This window comes from Nomia melanderi, chromosome 5 (genome assembly GCF_051020985.1).
Source record: "Nomia melanderi isolate GNS246 chromosome 5, iyNomMela1, whole genome shotgun sequence".
Lineage (NCBI taxonomy): Eukaryota > Metazoa > Arthropoda > Insecta > Hymenoptera > Halictidae > Nomia > Nomia melanderi.
Window position 1 is genome coordinate 11,819,766 of NC_135003.1, and position 27,292 is coordinate 11,847,057.

Sequence of the window (27,292 nt, forward strand, 5' to 3'; positions counted from 1 at the left end):
TTTTCTTCTCAAATTTTCATGACGCTGCCTTCCGGAACGATAAATATTTCACGCACCGCGAAAAAGTGCCGGCGTCACTTTTGTTCATGTCACCGGACACGGACCCGGCCGCGGAGGAAATTCTTTCTCTGGCCGCTTTGTAACGGGAACCGTCTCGCGCCTGGAAATTCCACCGTTTCGCCGTTTAGCGGCTCCCGTCGCCGCTGGAAATTAAACACGACCCCGCGGAAAATTGTCGCTAACACGTACGCTTTAACGTCCGGCGAATTAAATTCGTCCCGGGCATTTATATTTCTTCGGCGTTCATCGTGCTCAGACGGAATTTTTTCGTTCCAATTGTACGTCCTTTGCACTCACGCGAAATTTCAAATAACGATCGCGACTCTTCTTTGGACCACCCGCCCGTATTTCGAGTGAAATCGCAGCTTAATCTCTGACAATGAATTAACGGGTATCGCTACGAATAGTCCACAGCGGTCTCGAATTAAGCGTTTGAACCTTTTAACCCTCAGCACTCCAGCCTATTTTTGTAACCTACCAGTAACTCCAAGCCATTTTCATAGTACCACTAGTGAAAGTCTCAAAATGTTGTATTCTAACGTTTCTTAGATTTCTTAGTTTCCTTCTTAAGACAACATTTATGCTTGTGGCGAATGCAATAATCTTTGAGTAGTTTTTCCAACTTCGGTTACTATAATATTCGATTCTGTAAATAGTGCTGTAGAGTGGAGTCTATAGAGTGCAAAGGGTTAATTTGTAACGATTCTGTTTTAGTTTTTACCTTTACGGTTACTTGTTACCGAGGTATGCTTAAAATTTTCGACGACCGATTACTATTACTCAATTGTCGCTCGGAAGCGAATAAACATTTGATGTATGGCGTGATTCTTCTAAAATTCGAACGACCAGTGATTCTTTCAGTTCCTGCGTCTCCCGCGGCGGATATAAACACAGGATTCTCATGGCCGACGGTGGAAATGAATTTTTGATCTCCGTGACTTCTCCGCGGGTCTCCGGTTTCCTGCTTGGCCCGACGATCGGGCGTAACTTATTCATCGCGGTCATAAAGTCGTGCTCGTAAACTCCTTCCCGCTCCGCGAAGGCTGTGCCGCGCCGGGTCATTTCGCGACCAGACGGTCGCCGTCGACGCGAAACGTTCGAGAACCGCGAAAACCGCCGGGCTTAACCCCGTCACATTCGAATTACCTTATAAAGAGAGTCGATTCGCCGGAATCTAATTACGACAGGACCCCGAAATTGTGTTTCCCTCTTTCAATACTCTCGAGAGTAACGGTGTGCTAAATTTGGACAGTATCTCGAAAGTTTTGAAATTTGCAATGATTTTCATTGAAGACCCTGTTTTGGGTCGACGTTCCTGTGTACAGGATATTCGACTACGCGTGCTAGATATTTTAATAAGTCCGTTGGTACTGAAATTTTATTCTCTCTTTCCTGGAACGGGGTGGGTACTCTTTTTCATCTTCCCCTTTGACGACCCAGTTTTCTTGTTAACTTGGGCCAGAAAAGTTTTCGACGATCAATGAGTGATAATAGCGGATGCACCATTAGAGGAGATTATCCTCGTTTCAAGCGTGACGGTGCAACAATGAAATTACGCAAATGGATTATGATTTCGTAGAGAATAATTGCTGGTTGTGGAATAACCACAGATAATATAATTAAATAATTGTATGTTCTGATTGTGTGATTGGAATATAGCTTCAAATATTTAACTAGAAAATTACTATCCACTGTGATGTTTAATTTGAGAGCGTTGCCGGTGCAGCGAATACTACATAGCGTCTATAATTTTATATGGTTTTTTAAAGACGCTGTGTAATATATTAAATAATTGGAGGCATTAAATTTCTTTATTGATTCTAATCAAGTTTAAAGCTTACAGAAGTAATATACAGCAGTTCTCGTTTAATAGACTCGAAGTTATCCCCACGTACAGTAGTCCCCGCTTAATAGACTCCAAGTTATCCCCGCATCTTCGAGGAACTGTTTAAACCTTTCGCTCTATTTCACTCTGGCTCGACGTTTCTCTCTCCCGTCGCCGATGCACTCAAGAAGCAAGCGAGCCAAGTGGAGATAACAGTCGGTAATTCCCAGAACACCCACCTCTTTGGATAACAGACACGATTCGGACCCGTGGTTGCATCTACTAAACGAGAACTACCGTGGCTACCCACCGAAAAATCTGAACGTCCCTTAAAAATTCAATTCACCGAGTTTTCAATACAGTAGATTCTCACGAAGAAGAATCGCATGAAACGAAACCTATTTATTTCGAAGAATAGACAATGAAATTATTACACCCGAAAGTACTTATTCAACGTACGTTTCCGTTCAATGTATACAACTTCGCGCCACCTAACCTTTATCTCCAAAGCTGTTGCGAAGTTGAATTTAGTAAAGGGAATTTCCAAACCGTCGGCATTCATTTTTTTCTCCTCTCTTTCACATAAACAGGAAAACAAAATGGTTCTGTGTCGGCGCTGGAGAACAACTCGACTCTGCCGTACTCGCAAGAATCACGTCACGCGTCTTCTCTCGCTCTCCACGGCGCGGCCACACCACGGGCTGTTTCTCAGGAGGACGTATCACGGTGAGTTCTCCCGAAGCATTCTTTCTCCGTTTTACAGCGAAAGTAGCGAGTAGCTATTCCCTCCCGCGCTCTTTTGAAGTCTCCTTTCCACTCCGCGTTTTATTCCGGACGCGCTCGCGCGAATACGCCACCCCCGTCTTCCTCTGGGTCTTTCTCTGAACGCTGAACCCGCTGCTCCGAACGCTCGGAAAATAAGGAGCCAGAATATCACGTACGCTTCTTTTAAAACGAATCACCCGAATATCGCGCGATTCCGTGGCCCCCCTTTCACCTGTTATTTCCCTCCGCATTTTTTCCCCATTTTCTATCGTACGTACCCGATCTTGAACGGAATACGCGTCGCCGGCTGAGATTCCTGGTGAAAGAACGCGATAAAACGGCACGAACGCTCAAAGAACGTTGCGTGCGAGTCTCGCGCAACAAACCCTTCGAAGATGCAGATCTCGGACCAGCCGGTTCGATCTATGGGAGAATCTCTTGTGGAAATATTTATAGACTCGACTCGAAAATAGTCACTTTACAATAACTGTGAGCAAATGTTAAAACGACTCGTCCGGACATTCTTATTTTGCTGTTGAAACCGCGAGGATGCTTTCGTGACGAATTAGAAAGCCGACCTGTACATCTCCACGAATGCAATATCCCGAGTCGCTTCGAATCTTGAGAAATATATTTTTCTATCTTTCTTAAGACACTGTAGAAAAATCATTCTGATTGCTGATGGTTCGAGCGTTTCTTTTCAAAAACACAAACGAAATGCATACCTTCTACTAATTTAAGCAACATCAAATGGAGTACGAAAACAGATAATAAAAACACCTGAAGACAAAGGCAACATTTTTGAACGAGACACACTTCAAAATCTGGCTCTACACGTAAAACAACAGTAAAATTTTTCAAAAATCCCAGCGACGTGGATTCCGCGGCTAGAGGGCTAATCGAGTGAGATTGTATTCAAAGAGAGTCAAGTGAAAAGGAGAAAATAGTACAAAATAATAGCTACCGTTAGAAAGTAATCCACATTTCCTTTGTGCCAACAACAACAACCAACAGAAGTTCCCAGAAAAAAATATCCCGCAAAGGAACTGTTAGAACGTGAACCCGCGCGGAGTGTCTTTCCGCTATTGTCCGAGCCGCCGGACCGTGAACATCGTGCACGAGCTGCGGCCGCATTCCGTGCATAAACACACCCCAGCCGCCGGTGGTTAATTATACAGTCGCGGGAGGGACTGTTGAATTAGCCGGCGGTGAAGAGAGAGGGTCGCCTGGATAGAATCGGGTTGCTCGAGGAGGCTGGACAGAAACGCCGATTGTTTACGGGAGAGCCAGAGCTTTAGGAAGCGTCGCGAACGAGAAGGAGGCGAGCGGCGTTGCGCGGACTAATTGCCGATGGATTAAGAGCTTATCGAATTGGCCCTGCCTGCCAGAGACGGAATTGGTTCGGTCGCATTATGTGCCCCGCCGCTGACCTCTATGGTACACCGGGCCAGCACCGCCATCCCATTTTCGGATACAACAACGATTCCAGCCGGTTTACACGGGCTAAGGTCAGCGCAACGCCGCACGAATGTCGAGTCGGTCGTGCACTATCAAACTGTCCCCCGCCGACTGGGACACCCGCGGGACTTACGCTCGAGGAACAATCAATCCCGTTTCAGTGCTTCACAGTTGGAGCCTGTAATTCGACCGCGCCCGCGTGCTGTTTAACTTCGATATCGCGGAGGGCGTTTTCACAAGTGACAGTAGTCGTATACGTTATCTGTATTACGGCGGTACCAGCTCCGCGCTGTCCACGACTTCAATAAGCATTATCGTAAACCGTTACCTCGTCCATTGTATCGCGATCGTGGTTCCACGGGGAACCCGTAATCTGCGGGTGCGAATGTGCGGAGTTTAGCGCTCCCGAAACGGAGACCTTCGGTCGAAGATGTTTTACGTGGCTCGATCTTATGCTACGCGAGCAATATTCGTTGGGAATTATGGAATTTGATGTACTTCTAAACTTTCTGTAAGGAGTAAGTTTGAAAATTCTAAATCTAAGGCGGTCAATCTATACGTATGTATAGTGCAGTTCCGACGAGTTGGCGAACTAACCACAAGCTGAAAAATCGGAGAAACCGGGGACTCTTCCATTCGCGATGTTCGGGCTTTCTCAGTTTTCGACGCATGATCGTTATTGGTCGGCAGTAACGAAGGACAGAAGTTGAGTGCGACGAAGCGAGATGTAACGATACAGATCAAAGTTCATAGTACCGCCAACTTCGTTCTCTGCCCTTTGTTACTATCGCGCTGTCAATAACGATCATGCGTCGAAAACTGAGAAGACCCGAACATCGTGAATGGCCGAGTCCCTGCCTCTATAACTTTTCAGCTTGTGGGTTGTCTGTCAGCTCGTCAGAGCTGCACTGTACATATGTCTCATTTATCTGTAGCCTTCTTAAATCTTCTTCATCGAAAGGTCGATCAAAGTCCGTTGGAATAAGACGGAAAACTGAATTTCCCTGGGATCCCCGCTCGCTGACGGGATAATCGTGTTAGACGGGCTAAATATCGAGAGCATCTTCCTAGAAGCGAACGAGTGCGGATGCTCACCTCGCCCGCAGGTGCGCGGAACTTCCGCCGAGCCGCACTTAATGAAATATTCCATTCATGGCTATATTTAACGGCAACTACCCAAGTGCATTTCTCGGAGCAGTCAAAACTGCAATTAGTTCTTCCTTCCTTCCACTCTTTCTCCGGATAGGACGTGCTTCTCCCTCGTCCTTTCCCCCGTCCGCCCCCCTTGTCCCGTTCCAGGTTAAAGTTTCAAGCCTCGCGCCCCTCCACTCGCCGCTGTGCGGTCGAAGAATTGGATTTCGCCCGCGGGGATTTCGCGTGTTTCTAACTCGGGAGCGCCGGAAAAGGAGAAGCCGGAAGATAGAGTCTCCCGCACGCGCGCGCGCGCGCGCGGAAAACGGGGGATGCAACCGGGACGAGAAAAGAATAGAAGGGTCGGTGGAGCGTGGTGGACGAGTTATTACTGCGCCCGGGCATCGGCGTAGATGTACGCAAAAAACTTTAATTTCTACCACCGTAAATTAGCCGGAACCATTATGCCGCAGCGGTAATTTATCCCCGGCCGCGAACGCTGTGGCGTTTAGCCTGACCGCACCGCTTGAACTTTAAGAGGAATTAAGATAATCATTTAGTGGACATCCGAGTAGAACTCATGCGCGGTTCTTTCTCCGAAATTGCGGATAGAATGTCCTTGAAGCGATAAAGAGTCGTTTGAATCTGAGCGAACCAAGAACGAATTAGTTAACCGGAGTCTCTGTAGCCAGAAATAGTCAGTTGAGCGGTTTAAACGCGTACCAATAAGAAGAGACTATTAATAGCTTCTGACAAGTCTAGGTTATGATATCTGGATGTCATTGAAGAAAGTGCACGTAGTTCATCTCGGTTAACTGCTACGCCCGTGGAGGCCCGGTAGCTTAGCACTTATGGGATTCTAGGCTTAGCCAAGTGGAAGAGCGAGGTCCAGTTGATGTGAACTTGGTCTAGGTTATTAGTCGAGTGTGACTCATTCTTCCTCTATCGGCAGACGATTGCAAAAAGGTCGATAAAACATAATTATCGAGAGGAAGTATTATTAGCTGGAATTACTCCTAACCTGACATTACAGTGAGATATACATTATCATTAGACCGACGATATGATGCATCGGCGCTAACTGCAGACACGCGAAATGCAAAGAAATCACAAGTCTCACGTGAACTAATAAAATTATCGTACACTATTGAATTACTGTATACCCGTAACAACGAAATAAATGCTCTCCCGAATATAATATTCGCGGACCAATTAAACCGAATGAATATTTCTTGTAAATGCTCGCGTGTAATTTGATGCTATTCAAATGTTCCTTCGTCGGGAGCTGCGTCAGGATGGAGTGACTTGGCCCACTAACCCAACACGTATGCTGGAATAGAATTTTCGCAGTTGCAGGAAGAGTACATTCGACGTCAACTTGTTGAACTTCCATTCACGTTACACGTTCCGACTGTGTTCGCTCGAATTGCGTTATGCGGCGCGCACGAGAGATTCGTTCCGGCGTTACGAAACCGCGTATCAAATGTTTTTCTCGATATGCACGGGTTAATTTCACTGCGCCGGTGTCAATTACCGCTCGGCAGTCGGAATCAACGCAAGCCCGTGATTAAGCTCGCGCGCGACACGCTGGCAAATCCCCTCGATAAATAACACGCGTTTAATCATCGGGAATTATGGTTTTCTAATCCCTCGGTATCCGTGAAAGATCCGGCACGGTCGTGCTCGTTAAACGCGCTTCATAAATCCTGAACGCACCTGAGCACCCAAAATGCTCCTGCCTAAATACACTGGTACCGGTTGCTTTCTGAGCCTCCGCCATTTTTACGGTGATTTTCGAACGGCAACCGTTTTCATCCCGCGAAATTGTGCTTTTCGACCTTGCGTCGTACGGAGTGAAACACCGTTGGAACTTCGAATGAAAAACTGATATACGTATGATGATATGATTTGTATGATTGTTTGATTAAATTATATTTTCAAATGTAAGAGGAATTGCACAAGTTATCGCAATAATTGCACCATAAAACGACTTGCAACGATGGACATTCACAGTTGGAAGATTTAACGGGTTCTATAAACAGTATTTATTTGCTAACCCTTTCGCTACTATTGGCGCTTGAAGGTACTTTAACATTGAGACTATCAGACGAGTCAAAATGATCAATTTTGGGTCTCTTCTTTCGCAATTGTGGGAAAGGCGCAGACGATTTTCTCAGAAATTATTCAAGAAATTGATTTAGATAAATACAAACTACAACATAAGGAAATTGAAGTCTCAATAAATGTATTTTTATAAGTTTTATAAGAAAATACAGAACAATCAATTTTACTGGTTCAATCGATTTTTTGCTCGAAACGAACTGAAAGCGTCTACAAGCGCTCGTAAAATGTTATTGACGATAATATAATAACTCTCGCTCGTATCAGACGTAAGTGAATTCTAATTCAACAATTACATCTTCCGTCAGACATATATTATTGAAATGTGATTATTTTATATTGATTTAATTTAGTTCAATTCAGTGTTTTGATTGTTTTAATACAGTATCTTAGAAATGTGCGATAACAATAAATTCCGCCACGCACGGTGTCAAGATCTACCGCAGCCAAAGGGTTGAAGACAAACATGAAATGGTACACTAAATAAAACTGAGTTCTAGAAGTATTTACATGTATCGAATTCTGTTTGAAGTATTTTCTGCTGACTCGGCGGTACGGTCGAGTGGTTGAATTTTATCGAAAATATTTCTTTGAACGGCAGCTCGGAGAATGAAATGGCTCGAGTATTTTCTTACAACCGGAAGCTCCGAAGTTTCCTCTACGTGTCAGCGGTTAGAGCCTGTCCGCGGGTGTGCACGGTAGTTGAGGAAGTAGCGGCGCCTCGCTCTGAGGTCAGCCTCACCCTCCGAGAGAGGGTAGAGGGTAAAGGAGAGGCGAATTCTTGGCACAGATGCAGTGGCTCAACCACCACCGATCTATACACGCGTGCGCTTGGAAAACACACCGACCCGGCTGCTCACTCACACCAGTAAACTCGGAAAAAGCTCAATTGTGTTTGTGCCTCGATGTACAGGCGGTCTCAAAAGTAATCCCCCGAAAGTTCAGACAGGAGAAGTCGCCGATAAAACTGTTCGAAAAGATTGAAATCTATACGAATCTACGATTGTTCCAGCTGAACAAATGAAATTGAACAGTTTCCAAATTCGGCGTAGTATACATCTGTTGGTAATCCTGTTAACATTACCTTGTAGCATATGGCGCTCCAGCGCTACCGCTGCTAATGAATATCTCGAGCACTCGAAACGAGTGTAGTCCCGCCATTGTCGGAGGTTCACTAAAACCAAGGGGCACAAATATCATTTCCACGAATTTCAATTTCGAAAGGCTGCAGCGCAATATCTTTCTGAAACGAATAATTTCAGTCCGCTCCTGTTTTCCCGAAACGTACGTGCAATTATAAATGTGTCACGTACCGAAAAAAAGGACACCCCATTTTTAATATATTTCATTATTATTTCCGTCATCACATCGCGAACGAACCAATTAAAGTGGATCCGGGGCAGTGGTAAAATTGCATCGAAAATGTAATAAAAAACGCAACGTGAAATTATGAGTATTTCTTCAGTGGTAATTGGAAAACGTTTTGCTCCGCGTTGCGTCATATTACTTCGAATATTTCGTACAAAAGGATCAAGAGTTTCGAAGCGTAACGATAACGTGAAATGATTATATGTTCCTCGGTGGTAATTGAAAGTCTTTCCAGTTCGCGTTACGTCGCGTAACTTCCAGCATTTAATGCGAAGGGGTCGGAGGTTTTGAAGCGCACGATAGCCTGCCTCTTTTGGCAAAGAAGGGTGCACATGCACGTGGTTCTTCGAGCGTGTACGACACTCGGCGAGCCAGCGGTGTTGGTTATACCTACTACATCTGCAGCTGCAGTCCTGAATGCAGGCCAAGGTCAGAGCTGGCCCGGGTCACGAGCGAGCTGGCTTTCGACGGTTTCGCTTACGTAATACGCGGTATCGTTCGTATCGATCTGGCCCACTGAAAGATATATTCGCTCGCATCTGGTTGCATCTTCGGCCGAGATAATACCGAATACCGATAAACCATCATCCGTATCAGACATGTGTATTTCAAGCTGATTGGATTATTTCAAGCCGATCTTATAATCAATACGGCGCGCTAATTAACGCCGGACCTACTGTGAACACCGGTGGGTTGTTTTAACTGTGTCGAATGTGATTAACATTGAAGGGAGTCCTGGGATTTTCATATGAATAAAATACGCTTCTTTCCAGAGATTGCGGGATCCGCGGAATATCGCGCGAAGTTACGTTAACTCTGACAAGCATGAAATCGAGTTGAATTTCGCGGTATTGATTTAACATTTTCAGTATAAACGTTGGCACAATGCTCCGCTGTTTTCGACTATAATGTGAACTTGTTTGAAGTTACCGTGGAAGCGGTTAGTAGAATTTTCTGCTTCCAGTTTAACGTAGAATTTCGAATTCAGAGTTTGATGTTGGTACAAACTTTCGAGTATTCCGGTACAATTTGGCCTTCTTGTTGAAACTTCGAGAAGTTAGAAATTAAGTGGGAGGTGGTAACTACAGGAAGCGGTATCCAAAGATTATCTTGCAATGATCCCTCCGTATTCACTTACAAGATAGGGAAACGAAAAATTCTAATTAGAGACCGGAGACGATCTGATAAAGCGTGCTCTGTAGGGAGGAATCGAACGGCACACCGAGGCGTCGAATCGACTTTATTGACACGGAGATTGATGCACCGCTTGGGAACAAACGCGGCAATCAGTCGGTCGAAACAGCCATTTGCATTTTGACAAAATCGTTAATTGCACCGGGAGCTCAGCAGCTCAACCTTTATTAAACGCTGAATTCTCCTTATAATTCTATTCTTTATACTAACAGCTGTCAATGGAACGTTTTATTTCATAATTCATTAACTTTCAATCGCGACATTTCTACCCGTTGAACGATGTATTCTTCCGTTCGCATTCCATGAATCCGATGTAGATTGATAATTAACGCGAAATAATATCTGGGAAAATGTGAATAGATAAGTAATTTCCTAGCCGATGTTTTCGCAATGTCGGCTTTGTCTCGTTGAACGAAAATCCCTCCCGATCGACGATCGCGATATTCGAACATCGCTTAGCGTCGTTTCGCGAACGACAGATTTCGGGGAGCGATGGTGTCAGCGCCGCTTTGAGGATGCGGAATCAGCACGACACCAACCTCGTTTCGTAGGCTAAGTATGCGGATTTTTTGCAATCGGTTGCGATCTTTTTGGCAGCCGCTCTTTATTGCGTACGATTTGCTTAGGTCGCCCGATTATGTATGCAGTTGTGCAAATTCTGACTGAGATTATTCGACGAGCAGTAAAAGTTTGAATACGTCCGCGTATTCTTGACTCGTCGCTAAAAAGTTATCGTCGCATAACACACAACGATCGTCACAAACTAGACCAATCACTTTGAATTCTGAATATTTCCAGTATTAAGTAGGTACATACTAAAAGCTCGAGAAGCATAACAGTACATTCTCCACTGAACGTTCGATAGAAGCCAACCCATACAAACAGAAATCAATGAAACGTCTAAGAATGAATACACGGACCTAATAAAAGAATGACCTCTGACCTTCGACGCTTGCCAAAAGCTCGCGTTGACATAAATCTGTCCCTTCGACCGCAGAACGAAGAATCAAACGAAGCGCGTTTAATCATTCCAAGCTTCCTAAATTAATCAACTCCGTTATGTTTTCACCTATTAAATCCTCGTTATAAAAAGACAGCTCGAATCAGCCTGCACGCTTCGCGAAGACTTTTAATACACTCGGAACCTTAACGACTTCAACGACCCATCCGCATGAATATTCAAGAGCGACGTCGGCCACGCGAAAACCGTCTGGGCAGAAAGAAGGAACGCGTGGAAAGGATCCGTGGAAATGATGTCCGTCTCGTAGGCAAGCATTTTTCCATTAATGTTCCGAGAAATAATAGCCGGTCGGGAGCATGCGTAGCGCCGGGGCTAAGGCCAGTTTCACACCGAGCAATTTCCACGGAGGAAAGGGTACTTTGCATCGAAGAATAATGGATTTCCCGGCCGCGAGATGATCCTCCATTATACGGACGGGTTGAACGGGCCAGGATTTTCCGCAGGCTTCCCCCGGAGAAAAGCCCGGCGAATTTTTATCCGCCAACCCCGCGTCGCGTCGCCTTTTCTAAACGCGACACCCGGATCGTCTCATTGTTCCCAGCGCTCTCTAGTTCCTGTGAGGTTTCATTCGCCATTTCTCTTTGCGCCCGCAGCGGGCACGGTTGTCGGCGACGCGACCAGCCACCGTTCCGCGAACGACAAGAAGGATGTTTCATTTTCCGATCTTTCTGGACACCTTTGTCCTCCGCCGCACAATCGCCGCGTCCGTCTCGGTTATTTCGTCCCGCGAGCTTCTAATCGTTGGACCCGATTCCACCGTGTTCAAGGAGGCTTTAAATCTTTCGCGTTGATAATAAATAATTCGCTGGGCATTGGAGTCTCTATGGGTCTAAATTGCACCCCCCTGAGGCTCCGGCGAGGATGATCTATTATCAGTGCGGGTTCATTGACACACGCTGACGAGATTCTTGTTCAATTTACTGGAGGCAGATGAAAGGTGCCGGGGCTGTTTGTTGACTTTTGATTGGATGAGAAAGGAGACACGACTTGCTGATCAAAGGGATTGCATCCTTCATCTTTAGGAGTATGAATGTCGTGGAATAGTACGTCTACGTCTTCCGAATGATGGGTATTTATGCACTTAGCCTTCCATATTTTTAACAAAATTTACAGAAGCCTCCTTTCAATTGATCTACGGTGACTCTTTCGGGGCAGTGGTTTACTTTTTTCGTTGATTGTACGTCTCAGTCTTGCTCTCCATCCGAACGATCGACCCACGCGAACGGTGCAAAGACAATTTTCGAGTCTCGGGCAGGGGACGATCGAAATTATCTTGACGAAGCGATCCATCCATCTCGGTCGCGGCTGCGAACGCCGGTAGAGCATTTGCCTGAGCCGCATATCAATGCCAGGGAATCAAGATTTATCGTTGGCCGCAACGAAGGCGCCATGAGTTTTCCGACACGTTCCATCGGCTCAGCCGTGTCACACCGAAAACATATTGATCCGAGGGACGAGAGGGAGCAAAGAATTCGAGAGAGTGTCGTTGCCCGACGTGTATCGGCCATTCGGGTTGCCCTTTGGGCTCGAACCGCTCGTAAACAAGTTTGTTGTATCCGACCGAGGATTTTCATGATCCGTGCCGCGCCGTATAAATAATTCTATGCGGGAATGGGAATTGAAATTGGGTGCAACTCTCCCTTTGGATTACGGTATTTCGCCCCTTTGATTTACGCTTTTTAGGCCTGAAATCGTAAAAGACGTCGACTGTCTCAGGAACTTTATGCACCCCCCATAAGTACATTTGATTGATGGAAGATATAAAGAAGAGATATTACTAGACAAAACATTTAGTTTTATTGAGTAGTTACCTATATTATTAATGGACCTGTTCATTGGTATTCATTTCATTGTAGACGTTTTTGAGCGATTTTATAGTCGACGCGTTAGGTTGATTTATTTCGGAGTTACTCGACGCATAAATAACAAAATCACTTATCGAAGGTTATTCGTGTTGAATCGCCGTGTTTAGAGATAACAGGTAATCATCCGAGAAGCGTGCCGTTCGAAGATTGTAAATTCTATCGAGGCTTTATAGTCGTTGCCTTCGGGGTGCATATTCCCACGCTTGTCCGATAGAGGTTTTAAGCTAGCACCTAACGACGGTGTCAAAGTTCCCGGTTATGGACGCGGTAAGTGCCGGTCGTACTCCATTAATTAGCTCCGAGTTATGCCAACAACTCCTCACAAAGGATAAAGAAAGAACGGCGGTCTTGTCAAGTTAAACCTGTTCGTGAAGCTTGTGGTCACTTTTGTTTTGGAAAATGGACCACGATTTCCTTTTCCATTCTTCTCCTTATTACCATCATAAACGTAAATAGTACGAAGTTCCAGAACATTCCGAAATTGATCGGAACTCATTACTAAACTGCAAATCTAAGAAAATTACCGACATTCTCATATTAATGTTAACTCATCAACAACAGTTCATTAATGAACAAAATTCCTCTTCGACGCAGACAACCGTAGTTTCGCTACAGCGCCCAGTGCCTTAGCAAAAGTCACTCCGAACTTTGTTTACATCGCGCTTTCATCCGAATTCCTCTCGCCAAAAACCGTAAAGATCTCGCACGCTCCGCGAATAATACCGATCAACAGCCTCTCGCGCTCGAAACCGCACGTTCCAGCCTCCAGATTTTTTTCAATTCCGTTTAAGCTGGTTGCCCTTAATTAGTTTCACCGTTGGACCGGAAAATTGACTCAACGAGCGGACGCAACTTCGCGTGATGGCGAAAGCAACACGACATGGGGCCGGTAATTTTTCCCCGTCCCGTCAGCCGTTCGCCATCCGAAAAGATCAACATCCCCCGTTTTAATCCACGTCATCGACCGCGCGGCCCACGACAGCAGCAATCTGCGGATATTGATTTATAGCGAGAAACAAAAGGATCCGTCCTGTCAATGGCGCGGAAGGCGAACGCAGACACCACCTGCGGCCCTTTTGATACCGCGCGAAATGAGAACTTTGCCACGGACAGGTCGCTTTCTCTATTCCGCCCCAGCCCGCCACTTGCCACCCTCGCGCCACCCTCTCTTTCCCTACATTCCTCGTCGTCACTCCGCTCGCTCCCTTTTCCTTCGTGACTACTCCTTAACCCTTTGTCTTATCGCATACGCTGCTAACGTCACATACTTGCAACGAACACAATCCTGCACTTTACTCGGAGGAAATGAAATGAATATTATCAGTATCGTTATTTACAGTTCCAACCCTTTGCGGACGAATGTCAACATTTCAGCGAGATGAAACGTTCATATTGAGAAGACTAAGTCGTTCAAATGATTTAATTACTCGAACAGCAACAGATCAGCGTGTAGTTTCCTTGTCTGCTATCAAATAAGCAATCAATATATACTTTGACTTCATTTGCTGAAGGTTTTTCATATTTCAAAGAATCTTCGTCCACGAAGGGTTAAGACGCATGGCAATCAGGAATTTAGTTACACCTTTCAGTTCCATTTTTTCGATACTTCATTTAGAAAATTTGTTGGATAGCTATTCGATTCTTTCGAGTTCGACGAAAATATTATCTCTCTTCTCACTGATTTGTATAGATTAGAGGAAATCAAACGTACGAATTAATTAACGATAAGTAGTTCCAACCAGTGCAACCGCGAAAGTATATCCCGGGACAGGGAGTTAAGCGTTATTCTGGTCTTGTCACGTGAAAGGATCCGGTTTCGTCTCGCATTTTCGCTCCGGTATAATTTGAAAAGCGGGACCGTGACTTCAAAGGATGGTCATTTTCTTTCTTTCCCGTCTCCCCCTCTTTGGCGCCGTTTTGCACGTGTCGGCGCTCAGTAATGAGCTATGAAAATTTCTCCCCTGACGCTTGATACGTTCCTTACTTCTTCCTCCCGGCTCTTCCCCGTTCGTCCGTTTAAACACGTTTGCGCCGTGAAATTTCACTCGAGCTTTTCTGACAGCCGTGTCTACCGAGGTTTGCGTTCCGACGAGCTTTCGCTTTGGTTTTGTTCCCCGCCTTTCGCTATGCTAGGCGCCAAGCTGTTTTCACTAGCACGAATACGCGAACGCGCGGGGCGATAATTTGATAAGACTTCGGAGCTTTGAAGCCGAGTAGTGTGTATTAAAAGGAGAAAACGGTTTCAATAAACATACGTCAATATTCACGAAGTTGCAACAAATGGTTCGTTCCAGTGAAAAGTTTCGTAATCACGTTCTTCGTCGGAACCAATCAGTTTTCGCGCGACCGCAGCTACAAGTCAATATACGCGTATCCCGGAATCAATATTCATCCAGAACTTCAACAAATCCCAATTCGAATTCAAATTCAAACATGTATTCATCCGAAACTCAAATAGTTTCGGCCGTATCTCGAACAACTTTCAACAAGTCTCGGACAACTTCAAATTACCAGCCGGTAATTTAAATACGTTCCTACACTTCGCGCGGGCCAACTATTATACCGGTTGGTTTTTGATTACTTCGATACGTATGACATGCTCCCTGTTTCTAACTGATGAATATCATATTTAACGTTTACCGTCGGATGTTTCTAAACGATCGCGTCCTTAATTAGCGTAAACGAGATCAAACTGGAATGCTATTAACATATAGGCATCCCGGCAGAATAAATAACATGTTATTCGCATTCGAAGATCAAAGTCAATATTATGCACGCTAATGAAAACGGAAAGATCGCGGGACAGAAATCATATTAATTCATTCGAACGTAAATTAAACGGAACTTCCCTGGGCGTCGCTCTCGTCTCGGTTAATTACGCAAGTTTAATTGAATGCTTTTAATAATTCACCAATGAAGATACTGAAATCAATATTGCTCGATTAAATTTCGTTCGGGTAATGTTCCACCGACATCGCGAGCCGGTGGTATCTTCGGCTGTGCGTTCAGGTTCTTTTTAACTGCGGCAAATAAATAGACAACGAGAACATCTGTCAGTAATCCACGCGGGAATGGAATCGTCAGCAGTAAAAGGATACCCACGTGCCCTTTATTCCGGTACGAGTGACTTTACGGGTTCACGGTTACGTGCGGAACGTACAAAGCGGCGCGCGTCGCCTTAATAAACATGTAATCCCACGCAGTTTCAATTTTTACGGCGTTTCGGTTTGGAACGGCCACAGTAACGGCGCGGCGCGCGCCTGAATTATTCCCGGTTTCTCTCTTTAATCGCGTTACCGCCGCGGAATGTTTGAATCCCGCTTTCGGTACACGCTCCTATCACGGCCGAACGCCGTTCCGTGAGTTTTCAGTTGCGCGCGGCAAGCACGAAACCGGCGCTTTCCTCCGTTCGGCGAGAATGCCCCGCACTGGTTCGCAACGGTTATGTTTTCTGAAAACCGATAACACTGCCCCGGTCGTTCCGATATTTCATTTCGTCGCGCGGAAACTTCTCCGCGGATCGTTGGGAAATATAAAAATGTCGGCTGTATATTTTAGTTGCAAGGGAATCCGATGGTCATTGTTCTTGCTCTTGTCTGGGTGATACCTTTCGTTCCGTTACGCAAGCGCCGCATAGGATGGTTATATTGAAAGTTTAGGATCTTTTGAGCAACGACATGAATTTTAGACAAAATTACGATAATACGGAGGAATGAAAAAATGAAGTGAAGACCTAATATTCTTAGAGAAATCTCTAATCTTTCGATTCTGCATTACGGTATCTTCTCATTGGAATCTCCGAATCTTTCCATTGAACATTGCACGATTTTCGAAATTCCTAACCCTTCGCACTCCACCACTTGATTTGACGCAGTAAAACTATAAAATTTGATATGTAATATTGAACTGTGTATAATGCATCGGTATGTGAAATATTGGGATAAGAAAGCTGTTTCTCAATTTACTTGCGGCTTTTCTTTAAGTTAATTTCAAAAAATATCGTCTTTGTCTATTTAGAAAAGTAGAAAGGTAATGTCGAACTTTATATAATGCCTCGATACGTGAAATATTGGAATAAATAGCTTTGTCCCACAATATACTTCTTATTTCCCTTCGACTCAGCTTCAAGGAATATCGTCTTTGTCTCGTCAAAAAATGTTAAATATTTCTAATGAGAAACTTCCAAATGCAAAGGATTGATATCTACAACTTCCAGTATTTCCGATAACGAACCGTTCAAAATCGAACACCTTGGAGTCTTCTTATTCCTAACCCGCCTCTGTCGCGAGTATCCCCGTATTATTATTCCGTTTGCGAACGGCCCCGAATGCATTCGTCGCGCATTTCCCGGACACTTGTCTGAACACTTTTCCGCGCCATCGACGAGATAGGGGATAAAGGTTCGCGGAAAAATATGGGGGGGTTGCCCTTGTCTGGACATCAATTTCCCATTACAATATCCGTCGCTTGTATGTGCTTAACAACCCGAGAACTGCGAGATAACCGCTCCGCAGCGACCTCGGCGGTGTCCACCTCGATGCCCGGGCGGTGCCAAAATTACATTAGATAAGTTTCGAACAGTTGCGGGCTGCTTGCCGTGGCGAGGCATCGCGAAACAGCGAGCCCAGCTTCTGACACAGGGATGAAAAGATCCATTCGGCGACTATGATTTCGCGCGAAGTTAGCGGAATCTCGTTGCCCGGCAATTCCAGCTTGACGCTGACTCCCAAGGCTGGCCGACGATTTGCTAGGCCGCGGACAGACACTCCTTGCTCGTTCATTAAACAAGTTTACCCGTCGCGAACTTCTCCGTCTAAACCCCTCTTGAGAGCAAACCTCCGCGAACACGTTGGACGATGCTGTAGACAACCCGACTCGGCCAAGAGTTAAAACTTTGTCAACGCGGACATGTCAGCTGTGGATTATTGTTACTGAGATGTGCTGCGAAATCTTGGTCTTGGCGAAGTGATCTGAATTTAGTGAATTTCTACTAATGGCTTCTTACTTTGTGCCTAATTATAGGGTACTGTAAACAAGGTAATGATATATTACATTGTTTCTAAGAAGCTCTTTGTTTCCTTTCCTACACAGATCAGAATTTAGTAGAAATGTATTTTTATCGAAACAATCCTCTGAATAGGGGACACGCGTATTCAATCAGACGCGTCGAAACATACCGCTAGTAAAACAACTTCACTCGCAGAATTATATGTTTCTAGACGACGAATTCCTGTACCCAAACTCTGTCCACAGAAATTCATTGGTTGGAACAATACATCGACATTTTTCTTTCATCAGGGACGACGCGCGGCGTCGTATCGAACGGGAATCCGATTGATACGCCGCCTTTTACAGCCGTGATTTATTTCCCTCGTAGTATTTTTAACAGACAGTTTCGCAATCCATGAATTCATTCCGCGGAAACGGTATCCCGGGTCCTTCGCGGATATTCCCCCAGGAATGTTATTGTTATAGGGACGTCGGTTACACGCGATACTCCCAGCTCAATCCTTTGAAGCTCGCCTCTGCCGAATCGAACAATGGATTTGTATCCCGCGGAATTCATCGTGCGCTTTGTTCCGACCAATCCAGAAAGTTTATCGAGCGAATTGGCGCGTCTCGTTTCGCGTTGTACCTGTTACTTCCGCGTCGCGTTCGGCTAGCACGCAAACACCGTACAATTATCTCGGCGCGGCCGGGGGTGGGAGACGTTAAAATTTCGTTGAACACGGCGCTCGTTCGTCTCCGTGACAACGACCCTAGTGGACAAACACTTGGCGGATAACGAAATTAACCCTCGTCGGGCGAAGGAGATCCTGATTTGGCTCGGGCATAACTGCGCCTCGACAGCTTGTTCAGCGAACTGGAAGAGGCTGTTGCCGGGAAACAACCCCGTCCGTCGAAACTTTGTTACGCAGCAAGAAAGCTCGAGATCCGCGCAACTACTTCCGGCAGTCCCCGTTGCATCCTCACCGTGAACTCTTTAATTATGTATATATAGAATCATCGCTGGCGCTGAGTAATATTGGGTATCAGAAAAATTTCGTGCGGGTTCTTAACGCGTTGAATGCCACACGATTTCACGAAGCAAAATACAGGAAACGAAAAAAGATATAATACTGAATTATTGAATTAAATTGCGTTATTGTTATAGCACGTTTATCTTGTCGAATGTCAGTGCATTGGGTGACATTTATAATATAAAAGTGTTTTCAAACAGTCACCGTTTAGTTCAATGAATTATAGTGATTCGAGTTGGTTGGTAACTTCTTAGTTCTTTCACTGAAGAGCTTCGATCTCATTTAGAAGCAACTGTTCTAGATTCTCTCTTTGATTTAAGGGAAGAATACATATTCAAGGACGAAAGGGTTAAACACAGAGTTTATACAAAATACTTCTATTTGATTTAATAGCAACGGCATAAACATAACTTGCCCCCAATATCAATTTCATTCGTTAAACTAGTGAAATACTGATTAAAATCGGATCCGAATTCACTGCCAATAAGAAAACCGCACGAACTTTTCCCGGTACCTAATACTTTCAGTTGCTGTGACGCGACGTCGAAGAGGAACGGCACCGGGTGGTAAATAACTGTATACTAGAGAGATCGATGGGGTAGATCTATTTTGAAGGAGTTGGGAATGGGTCTGTATGAACGGCTTCCCTCCGACAATGATTTTTATCTGGCTTCATTGTAGCTAAGGTGAAATTAATTGACCTCTCGAGATCGTTTCGTTCGATTGCGATTGATATGCTGGTGCAGCTATAGCTGCTGCGGGACCTGTAGCAGCGCTGTTCAGGATTTATCGAAGAGTAGAGGCACCGTGTTATGTAGAATTTTATTGAATAAGTCAGCAATAAAATGTTCGGGGGATAGAAAATATATATAGAGTTCGGGGCGTATATATTTTTATTTCGTGTCAATGTTCGATGAACTGTGATCGTTGGAGTAGAATAATATAATAGTATTTACGGCATCCAAAATTTGTTGAATGCACACACCGTAAAATTCAAAATATTTGAACTTTAATTCTTACGTGATTGCAGAAGGCTTAAAACAATTTTTGACTAGTAAATTATGTTTAACTCTTTGGTTATTGTTGGCGTCTAAAGGCGCTTTAAAACTTACTTTAAATTGCTTCAATTTAGTTCAATTCAGTGTTTCGATGCTTTCAATACACTTCCTAAGAAATACGCGTTGACGCAAAATTCTACTGTAGCTAAAAGGTTAACTCTGCGTCTGAAAACGATTGGAGTACAGTTTACTCTATTATTCCTAGAAAAATTGCTGTTCACCCATTCGCATCTTAGAAATTCCATTCCATCAATGAAAATCCACATAGAATCCACCAAATATCATTTGTGAAATTCAATACGCGTGAAATCGTTGCGTTCCATAGGTTTCGATCATCTTTCCCCAAGTCTCTTCGAGGAATACGCTTCCCAGAATGCTGCACCTCGAAAAATAGTCGCAGGAATAAGAGCGGGCTTCGGTATCAGCGTTCCACAATGGAATTTACGGGGCGTTTTATTGCGACGCGTCTTCGTAACTCAGTTATTCCGGGCACAATAGAAACGGGAACAACGGGGAAGGCCGTTGTAAGTGTGTAACGCGTGGAAACGTTCGGTTGTTCTCTGGATGCGGCGTGTCTAACGAGTCGCGGGTGTCGCGCGCGTTCGCACTTTCGCGGCGTGCGCCGAAGAAAGACAAAAGAGCATTATATCGGCGATCATCGCCGCGCGCACGGTGGCCGAGCCGAGCGGAGCCGAGCTGCTGCAATTCGAGGGCACAATGGAAGGAACGGTTGCGCAACGAGAACGGTTATGCGATTAATGCGCAACGCCGCGGCGAACTGTGTCACGAAACGCGTACAGTGTCGTTTCTGGCGCGCAGATGACTCCTTCGGACGAGCTGCTCCGGGGAGGGGGAGGAACAATACGATCCCGTGTTACGTTCAGTACCGACCTTCTGTTCCCTTCTAATTATAATTCGTCGCTCGGCGGAGGCTCATCTGGACCGGAATCCCGAGGTTTCCTGTATAATGAATAGGAACGGCTTTGGAGGACGCGGTAATGGGACAGATAGAGCTGCCCATAGAAAAGCATCTTAATTATTTGCCTTGTAAAAGAAGTATTCTTCGCGGAAAAATGTCGTTATTTAATCCTAAAGGAATTAAGTCTCCTGTTGGTAACCCAGATTCTCGAGTATTCGTGTCTATTATTCCGTTCTCCGCGGCGATGCAGAATTTTACAGTGTCACGCGGTTCAGTTAGTAGAACAGCTTTGTCGCAACGGAAAATGTTTGATGTGAACTTTCCTTTGAGCTTCCTATGGGATTAATAGAATATTCTTGTTTATACGTGAAAGATGGTGACCCAAAGACGTCCGCGACTGATCGCGGGAGCAGGTTCGTCGGAACAACAGTGCACCGTTAGGCGCCAAACGCGTCGCTGATCACGTGCATGTGATGCTCTTATTTTAAGATACACCGGTTATTCATTCACGCTATGGAATTTCTCAGGAAAGGTTAAGAAAACTGTCGCAACGAATCCCCTCGGTGTCGTAACCGTCTGTCTAGCGGAGTTCGGATCGCGACAGTGACTCACGATTCGTTGATTCACTCGACCGACGCGACGGCCGAGCGTTTCCAGTGACGTTTATTAATCAAAATCGCACGTGTGTCTAATATTATCATCGCGGAGAACATTCTGTTACATTCAGAATTTATGGACCCACTCCGTTTGAGAATTTATCGTCGGTTCCCAACCCGACCCGCATTCCGTTGAATTTTTCTTTCGGCGCAATCGCTCTCGTCGTTAGACTTTACTGATAACTAGCATAGCTCCATCCGCGTGTGATCGAAAATACATATAATTGATTCATCGCGATAATAAGTGTTCAAAATTGATTCCAATCTTCCAAGGAATCATTGCCAAATCCAGAATCTCCGGTCTCCGATCTTCAAGAACCTCTGATCTTCAGTACAATTTCAACGATTCCCACTCGTCGGTTCTAAACATAGTTCAAGAACGATTGGAATTACGATTCTTTTTATGTGCACTTTAATAAAACACATGCTTCGCGGAACACCCATGGGAACACGGCGCGTTCGATTGCGAATGAATCATTCCGCGCGTCGCGCGTTTGCATATATAGAAAAAAAAAAAGAAAAAAGGAAGAAGGAGAAGAAGCACCGTGACGGGTAGTCTACGATGTCGTCGGTGGAAGGGAAATGGCGTGGTCGATGGCTACGTGTCTTCGTTACGTGATTCAAAGGACGCGTCGGAATGCTTATCATCTGGCAGTACGCTCCGGCCGGCGGCCGCTTGTGTTTCGTATTTGACCGCCGTCGCGGTTGTCGACTTCCTGCTATTCTTCCAGTATCGATAGACGTAGAAATGTAAGCGAGTCGCTGCCGCTGCACTCGTTATACCGTTATTATAACGGCGAGACAGTAGAAAGTTCGCGTGGCTCTCTAATGTCGCCGGTTGATTCGAGCACTTTTATTGGAGCCTCCTCGGGCATGATCGATAGCGAGTAGGCTGTTTCGTCTTTTTTCCCCTTTCAAATATAGCAATCTGCGTATACAGAGTGGACTAAGTGTCTCCGGTACTCATGGACACCTGAACACACTGTTTAGAAAATAGTAAACCGTCGTATTTATAGTTCGCAGCCGTGTAATAAAAGACAGTGATAAAAATGCAGTGAACAGTTTTCTCGCGTGACCGTAAATATCGGGGATATCAACGTGATCCTGTTTATTATAAGATTCCTTCAATGAGAGACACAAGTTTTTCCAATTGTTACATCCAACATAGAAACTGGTCATTGTTATACAGTAGGATCTCTATAAACCGTGTCACTATGCTTCCCCGAACTGGATCGTTCGTTTCTGTCATCTGCAAATTTTAGAAATCAGGATTCTTCGATTATACCTTGTACAATCCCGTTTTCCTCAATGAATGTTTTCCCGAGTGTTCGTTTATCCGGTCGCTGAATAGAATCGGACAATCGAGGTTCTACTTATCATCGCGAAGCATCGGCATCAAGAAGATCCTTCGACCGAGAAAATCACTGCGCCGCTCGCACACGCGAGCGATAACCTAGGCGCCCATCGGTTCGAAGGGTTCAAGAATAAATCGAATCCGAACTCGCTCTTAACGAAACACGAGCCAGCGCCCATCAACACGCGATCCCTCAATGGGATCCACCCACACGAAGTGCCGTCGTGTAACGGCATTAGCCCAGATCGCGTGACGAGGGCGGGCTGCGATTGAATTTCCTCGCGGAACGAGGAGTCCGCGCGAAAAACCGAGGAACACCGTCGATCTAGGAGGTCGATCGTCGCGCGGGACACGCGAATCGCATCGGTAATCGCCGCGGTTCTTCCCTCTCCCTTTCCTCGATTTCTGTCTCTCCGTTAAGAGGCGTGTCAAGCCTTACGCGCGAGTCAGAAAACGACGCGGGCCAGACGGAAAGGAACGCGACTTTTCGTCCTCCGTTTCTCGTCTGAAACGTGGCTTAATCACCTCCTGTGTTTCACTCTTACGTGGTTTCTCGTTTCCGTTATCAATCGGCTAGATCGCGCGAAACGTCGTCCAGCAGTCCTGGGTAATATATTTTAAATAGTACGCGATACATGTTTCGTATCAATTTTACATACGTTGGAATTCGAGAATGAAATATTTCGTTTGTAGAATAAAAATTGAGCGATGATATATTCGTACTGTTTTGATTTGATAATTGATTTACCGCTAAGAATGATACATATATAAATATGTAGTATGTTCGAAATTATTACCGTACGTAAACTGTTCGAATACGAACCGTTGGATGCCGTCAATATTTTCTCCAAATTTTGCCCAGCTCTGCCTAGTCATCGTGAATCACGTGCAAGCGTGTTCGTTCGCGCGAGAATCGCAGGACGTGAACCGTGGCACCAGTGCAGTGGTCGATAACGAGTCGACGAGTGCTCAGTGATAAGAGTAAATATTGTTTATTAATACCTGCCACGCGAGTGCACGACGTGTCCTCTGTGGACACGTCTTGCCGGTTGATAACCGGAGTTTACGCTCGGATTCGCGGATCCGCAGGCGAATCGGCGTTATTCGTGCACGGATGCATTCGAAAGGTCTCCGTTCGCCGAACTCGAATTATCGGCGCGCGTACGCCTGTCCCGCGTCCGCTCGTCTTTCGACAGTTCCGATTGTCAGTGACGTTTTTGCCACCGCCGAGGGGGTGGGTTCGTTAGACGCTGGTGTCTTCCCGGTGGTTCTTGTTACTCGGTAATACGCGGCTTACAAGCAATCGGCGCTCCGCGCGATGAACTTCGGGCGTGAGTTGCTCATCAGAAGTTTGGATAATTGTGCTTCGACCCCGCTTTCGGGAAGTAATGAATTAGACCTGGAATTTTCACCGGATTAGACTACTGCGAGTTTTGTGGGGAACTTGGGAGATTTTGGAAAATGGAGAACGAAGTTTATTAAAGGATCAATTTGTTAGAAAGCAGATGATTCTCTTGGTAGTACAAAAAGAATGAGATTATGATCAATAGTTTTGTGGAAAGTATATGACATTCTCTTTTACGGTGTGAGTAAGAGATTATAATTAGCGAACTGTTTGTGGACAGGTCATGATTCATCTGTTGTGCGATGAAAAAGCTTACGCGAGTGTCGAAGAATTCTATTTACCTTTCACGAGGGAATTGAGGAAAATCATATTTCCGATTAATCGGTTCGACCGACAGGAGTACGCGGAACGCGGAAACACGAGTTAGCATTTCATAACTTTATCTTTGATAGTAAATGAAAGAGAATATTGTAAATTAAGTCTGCGACAGAGGGGCGGAAGCGCAATTTTCTCTAGACGCGCTTGGCAAAGAAGCTTAAAATTGATAGTTAAACTTCGGGACAACTGAAAGTTTCAAAGAATCTTTGACTTCATAAGGAAACTACGACATCAAGGGAAATTTCCTTAGACAAGAGATAATTGAAGGGTCCAAGAATTCTAGTGACCAAGAAACTGGGACGTCGAGGAATTCCATTGAATAAAAGGTTATTACTTCGCCATAAATTTTTCATTACACAGCAAAGAGAAACCTGAAGAATTGTTCCACGAAAAAATATAGCAACGAATCAAGGCAACACTTTCAAAGTCTCTCGTCTTTAGAATTTCAAGGGATCAAAGAATTCTTTACAAACGCTCCAAGATCTATCTAAAAAGCTAAGAAAACCAGATCCATCCAAGTCAAGTAAACAATTGAAAAGCTCGTGAGATCAAGAGACAATCGTACAAATTTATCCTGTGGTTCTATTAAACAAACCCGTTTTGACAAGATCTACATGGAGAATCCGAAACCATTTTCCGTCCAGCGTGTGGTCCGAAACAAAAGGAAATGCCTTCGAGCAGGAGACACGGTAAAGGTCGAAGGATATTTTTAGCCAAGTGTGGAGTAAAATAATTGGTGAATTTAGCAAAAGAAAACATTGGGTAGGGAAATTTCTTCGTCGAACAGTTCTCAGCGGAGGAAAAATATTTTCTTGAAGTTGTTGCCTTGAGAGTGTCCGTGGATGGCTCGTCATTAAACAAGAAGCAGCCGCAGCATTTTCACCGCGTAATATCCGCGGCAACCGGCCACTCAGATATATCTACGTACAGTTGCATCGCGAAGAGTGTCGGCCTGTGCACCTGCATCGACGACGGTGTCAATATTTGCGGAGGCCGAGCGGAAGTTGCCGGCGTGACGCGTCGTTGGGATTCGTCGCACGCGGAGGGAGAGATCCTGAAAAGTCCGGGAGGCGGCGCGCAATGGTCTAGAGCGTGCAATTAACAGACGGAAAATCCAGAATTGAAGGTAAAGGATAGAAATGTTAGTAAACGTTACGTATACTGTAAACGCTACACAAACGCGTAGCGAATTTTGGTATTACATTCATTGATAATCATGAAAGGGATATTGAATCGTATACATATAGGAATACATTAATAAGCTAAGAATTTTGTCAATGTAATTATATTACAATGGGAGTTAGGTAATTCGAAGCTTGTCAACTCGGAAACCCGATAACCCGATAATTTGAAAATTCGGTAATTCGCTCATTTGGAAGCTCTGTAATTTGAATATTCGATAGATCGATAGCTCTGTAATTTGAAAATTCGATAAATTGATCATTTGAAAATTTGATGCGTCGAAAGCTCTGTGATTTGAACATATGGTAACCTCGATGACTCAAATCCTCGACAAATCGAACCAGTGTAACTCAAAAGCCTCTGTAATTCAAAGTTATTCCGTCTTCCCTTGACGCTCGAATCATCAAAATTGGACAGTAGAAGACTACTACACTCCTATCAACTTGATTTCCCTTATACTCGCTCTAGAACGCAAAAGTACATAGAAAATAATAGTGAATTAGTGAAAAAAGGGAATAATGGAAATTCTCCTAATTGGACGATTTAGGCCAGTGTTCGACGATTCCGTCGCGCGCCGCATTGTTTGCCGAGCGGCTCTCACCGGTTTTCGCGCGCACGTGTTCCTTTTCACGAGGGAACGCGTCGAATTAGGTCGGCGGCTCTCTCGGGCTCGATCAAATTATACCCGTATATCATAACGCGAGCGTACCCACGAGCGCGGATACTGAATTTACGAGAGGGGTGTGGACCCGCCGATCGTGTTACCCGCGTGGGCGTTAACGAACCGAAGTGAATTTTAGGCTCGCCGTGAACTAAATCTGTGGTTTATAGTGGCCGCCGTTAGCTAACACGCGCGATCGACCCGGCGCGATTCTTGTCGAGGAATTTTCTTGCGCGCGGCGCGCTGCGCTCGCGGCACCTCGTGATGGAGAAATCGAGAAAATTGATTCCAGCTAGCCTTCGAGGAACTTGATCTTGTGGAATTCCTTTTGCATTGGCGGCTATTGTAAATGGGTAATTAAATAATGAAACAGTATATATTTTACAGTGTGACTTTATTATAACGGCTTCGAAAAACACGTCTAGCTCTTTCAAGTTCACGAATGCGAATGATACGGAACACCGAAGAGTAAGTTCGGGTCCGCTTCTTTTTACAAGACCGTTTATGGCATTGCCTGGGGAAAAGTCTCTTGACTTGCGTGACAAAATCCAGACACATCCGGTTGCCTTCCTATCGCCTTTGTTTAGACTAAAGATAGAACGTTGGGCATTTTTGCTTTTGCCAGCTTAGCGTCTTTCTTCGATTTTCATCTTTGATCGTGCGCATGTTTCGTTATGCGGTGATATACAGTTTTCAATTGAATTCGAAAAATTGTGAATCAATTGGAAAAATATTCGGAATGTTTGATAGATGCACGAAGTACCTATTCGTGATAGTTCCATGATCGGATGATTCATTGCGTGTTTACAAACGCAACCATTCATATTCTGGAAAAAGAATAATGAGCGTAATTAAGGAGTCAGAAGTCAATTAGAGGGGCGGGCGATGGCCTTGCGAAGTATGCCGAGACG

General features: G+C 45.0%; 1 protein-coding gene and 1 long non-coding RNA gene across 20 annotated transcripts in view; one reads left to right on the top strand and one right to left on the bottom strand.

Annotated features, from left to right (window-relative positions):
• The window catches only part of dlg1 (MAGUK family member discs large 1), a 660,262-nt gene that overhangs the window by 556,739 nt on the left and 76,231 nt on the right, over positions 1-27,292 (top strand). For all 18 annotated transcript variants that reach the window (XM_076367771.1, XM_076367772.1, XM_076367774.1 and 15 more), the window contains one exon: positions 2,476-2,611. In XM_076367771.1, the coding sequence (XP_076223886.1) occupies positions 2,476-2,611 (136 nt within the window). The remainder of the gene's footprint in view (positions 1-2,475; positions 2,612-27,292) is intronic.
• LOC143174526 (uncharacterized) overlaps positions 26,794-27,292 on the bottom strand; it is a 59,808-nt gene continuing 59,309 nt past the window's right edge. For both annotated transcript variants that reach the window (XR_012998618.1, XR_012998617.1), the window contains exon 4: positions 26,794-27,208. This is a non-coding gene — a long non-coding RNA (uncharacterized LOC143174526). The remainder of the gene's footprint in view (positions 27,209-27,292) is intronic.